Source organism: Sebastes fasciatus, chromosome 2 (assembly GCF_043250625.1).
Source record: "Sebastes fasciatus isolate fSebFas1 chromosome 2, fSebFas1.pri, whole genome shotgun sequence".
NCBI classification, from domain to species: domain Eukaryota; kingdom Metazoa; phylum Chordata; class Actinopteri; order Perciformes; family Sebastidae; genus Sebastes; species Sebastes fasciatus.
In genome coordinates, this window is record NC_133796.1 from 31,933,227 (window position 1) to 31,946,177 (window position 12,951).

The following is a 12,951-nucleotide window of genomic DNA, read 5'->3' on the forward strand; positions in this document are numbered from 1 at the left end:
TTTAATGAATGCATCTTACCTTTCCTTTCCGTATGCAGGAATTTATTGTTTCAAGGAGATCAGGCTTATTCTTCTCACTTTTAGGCACTTCTATTATTTCCTTCCCTATTAGCTCGCCTTGTTGGTAGCCCATAATGGACTCATAGGCAGGGTTCACGTACTGCGAAGGAGAAGCAACAAGAGTGTTCAGTGTTCATCTGAGATCCACATTGAGTTCAGACACGGTTAAGATGATGACATATTATGAACCTTGTCGACCAAAACAATTCAGAGAAGCTGACACATTCGTTGCTTATTTCATTGAGCTCAAAAACATATATTTTCTGTGAATGTGACAACAGGCTACAGAGCTTTGACGTTAACAAAAGGAGTCATTCAGAAAGACAGAGACCGCGACTATCACTGCTGAGATCTGGGATCATAAGACATGAACAGGCACTAAAATAGCAGAGAAGGAGGACAGAGAGAGAGAGAGAGAGAGAGAGAGAGAGAGAGAGAGAGAGAGAGAGAGAGAGAGAAAGAGAGAGAGAGAGAGAGAGAGAGAGAGAGAGATAAACTGTTCATCACATTGAAGCAACTAAAAGTATTAAAGTTTATTCGAAACCCACCTGAATTACTTGATCTTCAGAAGTGATCTCTATGGCCTCTTGGCTTTGTTCTAGAGCTGTGAAAATAGCATTCCCAGCCCTAGTACAGGCAGAGAGACAACAGGAGAAGAGTCGTTGTTAACATACGCAACAAGCATCTATTTATATACATTTATACTTTTTAATGAAAGCATTAAATTGGCATAAAAAAGGAGAATTGTTAAAAGCAGATAATCTCTCTGATGTCTTGCTCTCAGCGTTACATCTTTGAATAAGAGTAGTACTGTATGCAACTAATCTAAAATGTAACTACCAGAGGTGTGGACTCGAGTCACATGACTTGGACTCCAGAGACAAATTTGATGAATTTAGACTTGACTTGACAAAATAAAAAAACAAAAACGTTTGACTTGAAAATACTTCATACCTTTACCAATTGTGTGCACGAAGACGATCACTTGCGCAGTACCGGAGGTAACTCCGACAGCGTCGGGGGATGTTGGGTTACGTTTTGAGAGATCCTTTAATGATGATTTGTTTGATGATTTACTCGTGCGGGGAAAAAATTAACTGAGTTTTTTATCTTTTGTCATTTATTGCTGAATCCACGAAAAGTTGTGTTTTTGTTGAACTCTGGACTCTTTATTTTTAGTGAATATTATTGGGACTTGCATTTCATTATCTTACACTTAACTCCCAAAGATCCACTTTGTTTGAACCAATCTGACAGCATCCAATCAAGTTGCAGGAGAAAACCATGATGAACTAACGTTACGTTACTGAGCAGCAGCTGGTGCCAATTACATGTACATTTGGTTAAGGGTGCATTGGGACTTGTTTAGGACTTGGACTTGACTTGGGACTTGAGTGCAAAGACTTGTACTTGTGATTTGCAAAACAATGACTTGGTCCCACCTCTGGTAACTACAACACTGTACAGGACAAAGTACACGACTTACCTCAGTTTGAACTGCGCCCGCACCTCTCCATGCTCCAACTGTAGCAGCTCATTATAGCAAGCCATCATATTGGCATTCTCCACATATCTCTATAGGGTCAGAGGGCAACACGGATCAATCAAAGACAACTCAAATGAAACCATCTTCATGTCAACGTATCCATTACAGGATATGTTATAGTGCTGCTGATGCCCTGAGTAACAATAATTCAGGTGCAGAGAACTCGATGCACATGTCTCCTGAGCAAACAAAGAGGATTTACAATCTGTATTCCTGCCTTACAGTGAATGTTGACAGTAGGGATATAAAAAAAGCATATCGAAAGAATAATACAAATACAGACGCACAGACGTTCACACACACAATGTCGCTCACCCTATTAAAGCCGGCGTTGATCAGGGGCATCACAGAGGCTTCCTCTCTGTCTGGCCTTTAAAAGAGAACACGTGTTAGCAGCCAACACATCACTATGACAAATGCTTGTTTTAGAGAACATCTGAGGTTTGCTCCATATGGCCTACAGACATCCGCTGAGTGAGGCGTTTTCATTCTGACAATACTCCTACTTAAAAAGAGTGAGGGAAAAGGACAAGAAAGGGCAGAAAGGGAGAGGGGGGGTGAAGTCAGCGAGTTGTACGTACCTTTTCACAACGGCGACTATCACAGTGTTTTCTGAGGAGTTGACCGCTCTAATTGACCTGCATGTAAACAGAGGGAGCCTTTTAGCCAGTGAGCAGGCTGGTGGAAAAGCCCATGGCATCAAATCAATGTATTTTTCACTTTTTCACGCTCCGATTCTCCCAGGCAGGCTGAGCCCAGTGGTGGAGCTCTGTGAGCAGGCCTAGGCCTCTGAAAGAATGCAGTGTACAGGGCCACTCATCCGCCTGTGGTTTCCCCCAGCCAGCGGTCATAAAGGCCCTTTAGTTCCCCATCGGAGCCTGTGCGTGTACACTGAACATATGGATTGGCCAAAATGAATGGGGTTAACATACACGCTGGGCAGGGCAAATGAATGTTTGTAAATGTGTTTTTGGTTTGGGCAGAGGCTAAAGATAGAGGGTGGTATGGGCAGGCACCGCTCATTTCTCATCGACATGACTCCATGAGGTAGCATGCGATGGAAGCTGGTGAGCTGGCCATTTACCCTCGCACAGACAGTCATAACCACACATGTACTGTAACACATGAGAGCTGTAATTGGTCCTATCAGGACCACCTGGTCTGGATTATGTCATGGATGACTGTCACTAACAGTTGTATTTAAATTCGAATTCTGTGTCCACTACAACACTTCTTCAGTTACCAAGGGTGCAAAACAGTGACTAACAATTATTTTCATTAATCTGTTGATTATTTTCTTGATTAATCAATTAGTTGTTTGGTCTATAAAATGTCAGAAAATGTGATCGGTGTTTCCCCAAGCCCAAGATGACGTCCTCAAACGTCTTGTTTTGTCCACAACTCAAAGATATTCAGTTTACTGTAATAGAGGAGTAAAGAAACCAGAAAATATTCACATTTAAGAAGCTGGAATCAGAGAATTTTGACTTTTTATTTCTTAAAAAATTACTCAAACCAATTAATCAATTATCAAAATAGTAATTTGATAGCTGACAACTAATCAATTAACTATTAAAGCACTAGTCAGCGGTAAATCCTGAACACAAGTTGATGTGATTTAGAGTGTGTGAAAACTAGATACCAAGCGAGCGGACAAGTCTAAACAGGCGAAATTGTTTGAAATCATGAGCTAAATGGATAAAATAGTTAGCTAAAAGTAGTGAATAAATGGTTGAAAATGTTCTGCAAACCTGACCATACCGAACTAAAAATAATTTAAAAAATATTCACTTGTATATAATAAATAGTCTTAAGCAAAAAAACGACTTAAAATCAGTTTGAATGCACACATGTGGAACAGAACGTGTTGGTAAAGAGGGCTGTGGGGGGACACGAGACAGAAAACTCTCATTATAGAAATACAACATGAAGTGGTTACAGATACATGGATGAAGAGTAGTGAAGTGGCCTACCGGCATAGTGCTTCAGCATCAAAGTGTCTGGAATGTCTGTGGTCAATGATGACGAGGTCATGATGCTTCTCCAAGAAGCATTCAAGAGCCGACTCGGGTGTTCGTGCCATGCTGCACCTGAAGTTGGCCTTCTCACATGCCCAGCAGAAGCCATTACTCTGACTGTCCTCTTTGGCAAAAACTAAAAGTACCTGCAAAAAGAGAGATGACTAAGCACAGGTATCCAACTGAGGGATTTGTATTTTTAAGTGACCTCTTGCAAGGTCATCCTACTTCTGCAAAAAATATGAAACTTATATAAAAGTCCTGTCAAGGAGGGCTTTGCAAAGAGTTAGAATACATAGTGAGAGTAAATATTCAAAGAGAATAAGGTGTAATAAAAAATGGACAAGGATGGCTTGAACCGTGTGAAGAGAGTGCTGCAACTAACGATTATTTTCATTTTGATCAATTCACTGTGTTCATTCATGATTCAAGGATCAATCATTTAGTTAATAAAATGTAAAAAAAAAACACCCATCAACATTTCCTTTTGCTTGTTTTGTCCAACAGTCCAATTTTTATAGATATTCAATTTACACCGATACAAAACAGAGAAAACCGGCAAATCACCACATTTGAGAAAATAGTACCCACTTTTTCATATTTTTGTTTAGTAAACAACTTAAACAATAAGATCATTATCAAAAATATTTTTAAATATTGTGTACATCTAGAGCTGGGCGATATGATGATATATATCGTCAAAACAATATAAAAATGTCTATTATATATATTTTTCTATATCGTTTCTATCGCGATATAGGCTAGTAATTAATTAATAATTTTTTTCTCTATAAATTCACTTGAAAATGTTACGTTCATTTTGCACTCAAGTTCTCAATAAAATTAGAAAATACTAAGTACTTTTCATTTGTCAAGTATTTAATTCACACAGGATTATAAAAAAAATTGTCTTTACCATGTGGTTATTTCATATAGGCTATATATTTATTGACTTACCAGAAAACATAACGCCTGCACATTATTCCATGCCACAATATTTTTAATGACCACGTTTCGCTCCTACTTGGATCTTCGTCAAGTCAGTTCTGATAGCTGCGCACCTCCGTGATGTGTGTAAAATGAATCTTCTTCTTACCAGGAAACTTGCCATATTGTGATATATATCGTTATCGAGATATAAAATGACCTATATCATGACAGAATATTTCGGTCATATCGCCCTACGTACATCTAACATCTAAATTTATGCACACAAACCTTGTTTGGTTTGTCACAATTACAAAGATGCTACAGTATTTAAAATGAGATGGAAATATTATTTATTATAATTCATTAGAGAGCTGCAGGGCTAATTGAGATGTGGCGGTGATCTAATTAGAAAAACTGACATTAACTAATCACAGAAGATCTGCCTCCGCCCTGCGCTATAGGATTAGAAACAAGAGAAGAGAGAGCTACAGTCAAATGTGCTTTTGATGCCTCAGTGTATCAACAGCTCCGAGTTGTCAAGTCATCATCGGTGCATTCATGCTCATTTGCGCCTGTCGTCCTAATCAGCCTGCAGTGTGGGCTTGACTGTGACCTCAGGCCTCCGGCCGACAGGTCCTGATTGATCAGGCTCAGCTCGTACTCGGGTGCGTCACAGATTTTATTGTCCGCTGCCATGATCTATGACACAATTAGTCGAGGTAGCCTTGACTGGCCGCGGCCCCTCCCACCCGCCTGCCAAGGCTGTGGCAGAAAGTGCTGCTGCTACCGTCAAACCAGCCATTGAGAGCACGCTCTCCCTCTGCCAGCATACTTTCATATAACCCCTTACTTGCGTAAATACTGGACCAGAGATTTAGGCCCGCCTCCAAGAGCAGTGCTGCACTAAGAGTAGATTCATGAGTCACTCTCTCAAACAGACGTCATCTCCAACTGTTGGCAGGGAGCAGGATGGACGTAAAGAAGGGAAAGTTTGTTCTGCAGTTTTGAAGTTTGCATCACACCTGCAAAATTGAGTTAAGGCACAAAGACCTGACTTTGTTGGGACAACTAGAGCTACTGTCCTCCACACAATGAGGGGACAGAGGATTGGTTGTTTTGGCAGTTTGTCCTTTTTGCTTCATTCTGATGGAGCTTTATTTAAGTACGCATGCAGCTTCAGGCCTGAAGCAGAGAGAGCCCTTACGCCTGTCGGGGGTGTTGCTAATGCAAACCATATTCCACATAAGAACATTTTCCCCTACGAGCTGCAATAAGTGTCCGGGTCATAAATACATCACCACTGAGTCCTGCAGCTATGTTCGGTACGCACAGGGAATTAGATCAGAATTCCACATTGGGATGTTGGTAGAAAAGTCAACATTCCCGCAGAGGTGGAGGACCGGGGTAACACAGGCTGAGATAAGGTCTCTTCAGATGCCTGTGCTCCGACTAGACAGATAGGCCTCGCGCTGTATTAACACACCCAGTCGCAACAGACCAAAAAAAAAAGTACCTTCAAGCACAAATGTTCTTTTAAGTGAGGACACACTGTTTATGCTCCAAAGAAACAGATGGAAAAGGCAGAGAAAGTAGCAGAGAGACAAAGACAGAAAGAGGGAAAAAAAAAAAAAAAACTAGTTCGAAGGGGGTTGTGAGCATTTTGGCAGGTCTGATCGCTCTGTCTAGAAAACATCATTGTTGAGAACAGAGAGGGCCAGGCCAGATCCTGTGAGCCGCGAGAAAAGAGGAGGAGTAGAGAGGAGGAGGGCATGACAGGATCAGCTGTGAGTGACAAAAACAGGAAGGGGATATCTCTCTACCTCGTTTTCCTACCGTGGTCACATTGGAGCGCATCAGACAATAAAGCAGAGCATTAAATTACAGGACGTCTGATGTATTGCTTTTCTTTGGCTCTCACTGACTTCATATCATCATTGTTATACTAAGTTTAGCCGTTTATTTAAAGAGGACATGCTCAATTTCAGGTTCATACTTGTATTTTGGGTTTCTACTAGAACATGTTTACGTGTTTTAATCTTCAAAAAACACATCATTTTTCTCATATTGTCTGTCTGAATATTCACCCTCTGTCTGAAACACTCCGTTTTAGCGCCTGTCTCGTTATGAAGAAAAAGCCCAGTCTGCTCTGATTGGCTTGCAAGAAAAATATGGTTCAACTTTGCAAAGGTAGTTCTCGAGCTGTGGGCGATATATTCATGGCTGTATAAAGAGAACTGGATACAGCGTTGGAGGAGCTCCCATTCATTCGTATGAAAGTTGCTCAGTGGCGCATGAAGCCAAAATAGCTCGACTGCCCGGATCATCCGGCGATCTTCCGCATCCATTTGGCCCATAGAGCAGGCGCAGTAGCGTTTTCCTTCAACTCCGCCTCCCATCCCTCGATCTAGCCTCGGTCTGGGCCTCATTCACGTGAACGGAGGAACTCTGGATTCGGCTATTAGTGCATTTTACAACTTTTGGACCTAATGATTTAAATAACGGCTATTCAAGTGTTCGTACTGGGGAGTTGATTTACTTAAAAAAAAAGAAATAATAATCCGCAGAGTGGGGGAACCAAATCTGGGTTGTCTTATTTCGCAGTTCGTGGGTTGGTAGACACTCCAGATACCCAAATGTATGAGCACAAGCACTGAAAAAGTTTAACGTTTTTCATGATATGTCTCCTTTGAATAAATATTTGCAATTTACTTGAAGGAGCAATGCACTAGGACTGCAACTAATATCAATTTTCATGATTGATTGTCTCAAATTAATGTGATAAAACGCCAACAGTATTTCTCAGAGCCCAATGTGACATCTTCAAATGTCTTGTTTAGTCTCACCAACAGTCCAAGAGTTCAGTTAACTACAATATCGGACAAAGAAAAGCAGCAAATCCTCACATCTGGGCAGCTGCAATTAATTAAAGCGATTAATCAATTATCAAAATAGCTGACGATTCATTTTCAGCTCTGCAATGCGCCCTTGAAACAAAATTTTGTACGCTCTCAAAACACATTTAAAATTCCTAGAAACTGTTTCGAAGGCTCACACAACAAGCAGCAACACATGCCAGAGGAACAAGCACAGAACCAAACTGTATAATGAACCATTGAACGTCAGAGAATGCCCTGTTTGCTGTGACGAAACTGGTCCATGGATCCTCTGTGCAGTTCTTCCATAACGTGCATTGTTCATTATGGTATGTTCTTGGTCATAAATGTTTGGCCTTGTTGCCTTGACAACCCAAGGCTGCATGGCACACAATACGTCCATTAACAGTTTTTTTCTTCCTCTTCTTTGAATGTTTGCATGGGGACTTTTTTTTTTTCTTTAATCTCTTAGCGTAGTGTGGTATCTTTGAGAAATTCAAGATTAGTTCGACATGCAAACAAAAGTAGGTGACGTTTTGAAATGCTAATCCAAGAAAAATGCCACCAAATATTGACAGTCACACCAAGTTTAGCTCCCGGCTCAGCTAAAAGCCCTTAAATGATATGGACATAAACATTTCACCGGAGCACTTCTGTTGTTCCGTGGAAAGCCTTAATGCATTCAAGCACATTAAGCATCAATCATTCAGATGTTTGCCATTGTTTTACGATACCTGAAGTGGGTCTTTAAATAACTTCATTGGTCCAAATTGCACCTCTGTTAATGTGGTCTGAAAGATAACAAGAAAAACACAAGCATTAGGAAAACAATCATTTCAGAAATGTTTCAGTATTTCATATTTGTGTTTTGTTGACATTGGCTTTTCTCATTATTGTTTTGTCCCACAGACCCCACTGCTGTATGTGTAATAGTAATAATAATAGCAAAATCAACTAGTTTCTGACCTTAATAAAACCCAATATGTAGCAAAGCATTGAAATAACTCTGCTCTTTGCAACTAAATGAGCTTTGATGAAGGTAACAATACACAGAAATAATCATAAAGCAATGGTAAATCACCTAATAAGGAAATATCTTGTTTCATATGTTATATGGTTTATCATGAACACATATCTATTAATTCACAGACAAAATAAATGTTCAGTATGTTATCCTACATGGTGCTAACTTATGTGTAAATTACTTATTTTTCAGTTTTCAGGCAGTTGAGTATTTCCATTTCATTCTATTTTATACTTCTACGCCACTTCATTTCAGACTTTTTACTCCACTGCTTATTTTATCTGACAGCTTTAGTTACTTTACAAATTAAGATTTTTCCTACAAAACATGATCATTTTATAAAATGTTGTTATAGATTAAATTACCCAAAATAAAATAGTTGAAATGAACTATACCTCAGCCAACTACAACAGTAAAATTATTACATAAAAAAAAGATGATTATAGTGTAACACTCAAAAGGATCACGTTTCTGCATCAGAAGTACTTTTACTTTTATACTTTAAGTACTTTTGCACTTTCACTTCAGTGACATTTTCAATGCAGGACTTTTACTTGTAACAGAGTATTTCTATATTACATTATTGCTACTTCTACTTTTAGTACAGGATCTGAATACTCAATTATAACCACAAATGTATTTATCAGATTGGGGCTTTTGCACAGTACATAAAGTCGTTGAAATTAGCACCTCCTTAACCTGTTACAATAATACAATAATATAATCTATACATAACACCACATTCTACGGTGCTTTTGCTTTTGATACTTTCAGTACATTTTCAGTAAGATTTTCAATGCAGGACTGTAACGGAGTATTTTTACAATGTTGTATTATTACTTTTGCTCAAAGTTCCCAAGAAACGGCTAGCAGAGTGCTATTTGATTCTGCATGTTTACATGTTTCTTGTAAAATCAGTAAACTAGGGAGGGACCTGTTGTGAATATTGATTGGTGTTTAAAGTAGCCAATAGCACTGAATGTGAGTTACGCATACAAATTTCAGATTGACAGTAGCTACTAGCTCAAGATGGAGGACAGCCTGCTCTCTGTTGTTGAGGACTTTTCGCCACCACCATCGCCTACTCCGACGGATTTACCGACGAATGGGACAGGGATGAAATCGAGGACGACCATAAAGAACTCATTTTTGGAGTGAGGACCTACACGTACGAGCTGAGATCCGAAGGAGCAACACATTCTCACTCCCAACTCATTAAATACCACCACTTGGTCTGTGCCCCTCGGCATCGGAGACAGAGAACAGACAGAGGTACCCCTCTTACAATACTTTTGGACGGACCGGGGACGGCGTGTCAACATACGATCATTACATGCATAGTGTCCTTTCAAAATAAACAACTTTTAAACTTTAGGCAACACGACCACTTTATTAGGGTTAGGAAACGGTCGTGGTTGACGTTAACTTTACTGACTAACTCATGGGACTGACAATATTAACGACTGACGATACCGACGAGTCACGTGACTAAAGACTGACATGACAAAATAAGTCAACGTTACTTTTAGTTTCACATATGGGACACAAACACCGGTCTCCTGGTTGAAAGTCCTGTGTTTGTTTTACCCATCCACCACCCCTTCTTCCTTCCCCGTCACTTGCTCCGACCGCCGAGTAACGCCGCGGGTGGGTTTACATTGGAGTTAGTTCAAAGCCCGGTTCCTCACATACTGTCGGTAAAGGATATCTCCATGCATCGGTTTCCGATAAAGAGGGGCGCTGCCCAATCGGCAGTATTTGACGAGTTGGTAGTGAGGACGGGTTGGAAGGAGAGATGCAGGCTCATCCCCGTGATGGAGTTGATGCATCCCAATGGTAGACATGTCTATATTAAAAGCATTTAATTGGATACAAAATTAGTATACGCCCCCGAGGGCAGGATGAGTCATCAACATTTTTCATAATTTTCTAGGAAATGACAAACTCTAAAATACCATTAAGAAAACAACTACTACCTAGTGTCATTGTTGGGCCAGATACTCATGTATAGGTGACGACCAGCGCAATACATATGTGGTAAAACAACTTTAATTGATTTGATGGGTACTTTAAAACGATCCGTATGCTTCTGCCACCACTGACTGAATCAGCAAAAATCAATGCTTGTAATTAAATCTCCTGATTTCTAATTCATCTATACAGCAGAAAATAATAAAAAAATATATATATAATTTTAAATTCCACACAGACAGCTTTTCAACTCATTACACTTTCCTTACATGAGCTTACTCTTTTCTGTCTGCAAATAATTTAGCTTCCTTCCTGCTAAATGGAACCCAGCTCAGGGGTTAGTAACCATAGCAACCAAGCCCCTCGCGGACCGCCATCCCTCTAGAATTCCTCTTCTCCGTAAACAATCTACACATGTGAGGAGGAATACAGAGAGGAATTTTAGAGCGTGCCGGCCAGCAGTAAATCACTTCTTGCTAAATTGTAAGCCTTTTTGAAAGCTCCATTGAAACAACAAAGAAAAAAAGCTGATTAGCCCTCGGTTGTAGCCAAATTGACGTCATCATGACACTGGGCCGCTTGTTGTAGCTGTCCGCAAACAAGGAGCATGGCATCAGGATGGCTACAAGCTGATGCTCTGTGATCATCTGATCTTTTACAGACACGAGGACGTGGTCGCATGATACGCTCATGTGCACTGGAGACACAGTGTGCATGTGTGTGGCTATATAATAGGGACTAACATATGGAAATGCCACATGCTTTTCCAAGAGGCTTTGACCAAACAAGACCCAGTATTCCTGTTGTCAGATGTGATTTCAATGACTCTTACCACGTGTGTCAGAACAAATAACTCAGTCCTCAGCTTTATTAATTTTGATTAGAGATTCAAACCTCCCATTCATTTCCCCGTGGAGACGAAAACAAAACTCCTCTATGGACTACTGCTGGGTAAATGTCACAGATAGTGGCCGCGCAAAAAAACATGCCACACATAGAGATGATGTTTCCACTGCGATGCCGTTTGTCGGTGAGCTAGTTGAGGTCGGGGTCTTGACGTATGGAGTTTGGCCACAGAGCCTCCAGCTAGCTGAGGCCTCGCTATAGCAGCGGTCTGTCTCCATCCAGGGAGACTTCCCTCTCTAACTGACACTGACACAACCAATGCAACTGCAGCTGAGGTTGTGTAACTAGAATAGCCTGCTTGCCACACACACACACACACACACAGAGCTGAACCAGTCTGCCAGCCTCTTCAGGCAACATGCTCCTCTTGTACAGTACACACACACAGACACACACACACACACACACACACACACACTGCAATGAATCACTCAGCCAAGCATTTGCATCCCGCAAACATCATGCTGGCACTCAACCAGAGGCAAACAAAGCAGGGGAAGTGAGTGAGCATGTAGGCCAGGCGGGCGAGGAGTACCGACGTGGTGTGTATGCCTACGTCATCCTAGTCCCGCCCTCTTGCTATATGCCGCCGTGTTGTACCAGTCACACTGGGATCTCTCTCTTTCTCTCTCTCTCTCTCTCTCTCTCTGTGTGCACAGAGCCACTTGTTAATTGCTGAGCAGCAGGGGCACTGTGCAGATGTAGTTGTGCAGGTCTGAGTTGAATGCAATGCATTCTGGTCCTTGTAGTGTGTCTTGACGCATAGATTTCTAGTTAAGCCGTGCGATAAATCGACATCACTGTTAACTTTCATACAATCATACAGCATCGTGATTTGGTTCATTTGTTTTTTTATCATGTTATCGTTTGTCCAGTTAATGATTCAGAGCAAGATGTAATTAAAAAAACAACATAGTGAATTATTGAAGTTTTGTCTACAGTAATTCATAACAGTGGAGCTAATAGTTTATTGCTTAGAACATATTTTTTTGCCATATCGTGATATATATATATAGAAATCAGAAAACGTCCTTATTAATTGAAATTATTTCAACCATATTGTCCGAACCTACAGCATCTGTAGTATCTAAAAATCCTAGTTTCCTGGGTCAAATTCCCCCTCACAGACCCCTACGGACAAAAATGAGCTCTCACCCTCTGTGCATTGTGTGCATACATTCAGTTGCCAGTTTATTAGGTACATCTAGCTGAAAGTAACGCAGTCTAATTCAACAGTTTATAATGTTCAGTTTTTGTATAGACCCGTTTTTAGAGCGATGTTGATTCAACTTCCTGGTCATTTTGGAGGTGCTGTTAAATTATGTTGCATCATACTCAGATATGTTTTTAATATTATGTCCAACCCATATCGAGAGAGTAAAATAATAGAAACACCTGTCAGTATAATGAAATACAATTCAACAGCACCACAAAATTAACGGCTCTCTTAAACTGTTTCAACAAACACTGAACATTATACCCGTCATGAAGGGAGGATTTATTGCAGCACTGTTGTGCATTAGTTTTACCTAGATGTACCTGATAAACTGGCAACTGAGTTTATATGTAGTTTGTACCTAGTAATTAGTTTGTGGTAACTTGACTGAGCCAAACCACATAATG

The 12,951-nt window shown here is 40.4% G+C and overlaps 1 protein-coding gene across 3 annotated transcripts in view; it reads right to left on the bottom strand.

The window, feature by feature from the left end:
• Positions 1–12,951, bottom strand: part of pde8a (phosphodiesterase 8A) — a 51,945-nt gene that overhangs the window by 17,689 nt on the left and 21,305 nt on the right. For all 3 annotated transcript variants that reach the window (XM_074619878.1, XM_074619886.1, XM_074619897.1), the window contains 7 exons: positions 8,162–8,218; positions 3,580–3,770; positions 2,188–2,244; positions 1,922–1,976; positions 1,547–1,635; positions 609–687; positions 20–160 (listed from right to left, as the gene is read on the bottom strand). In XM_074619878.1, the coding sequence (XP_074475979.1) occupies positions 20–160; positions 609–687; positions 1,547–1,635; positions 1,922–1,976; positions 2,188–2,244; positions 3,580–3,770; positions 8,162–8,218 (669 nt within the window). The remainder of the gene's footprint in view (positions 1–19; positions 161–608; positions 688–1,546; positions 1,636–1,921; positions 1,977–2,187; positions 2,245–3,579; positions 3,771–8,161; positions 8,219–12,951) is intronic.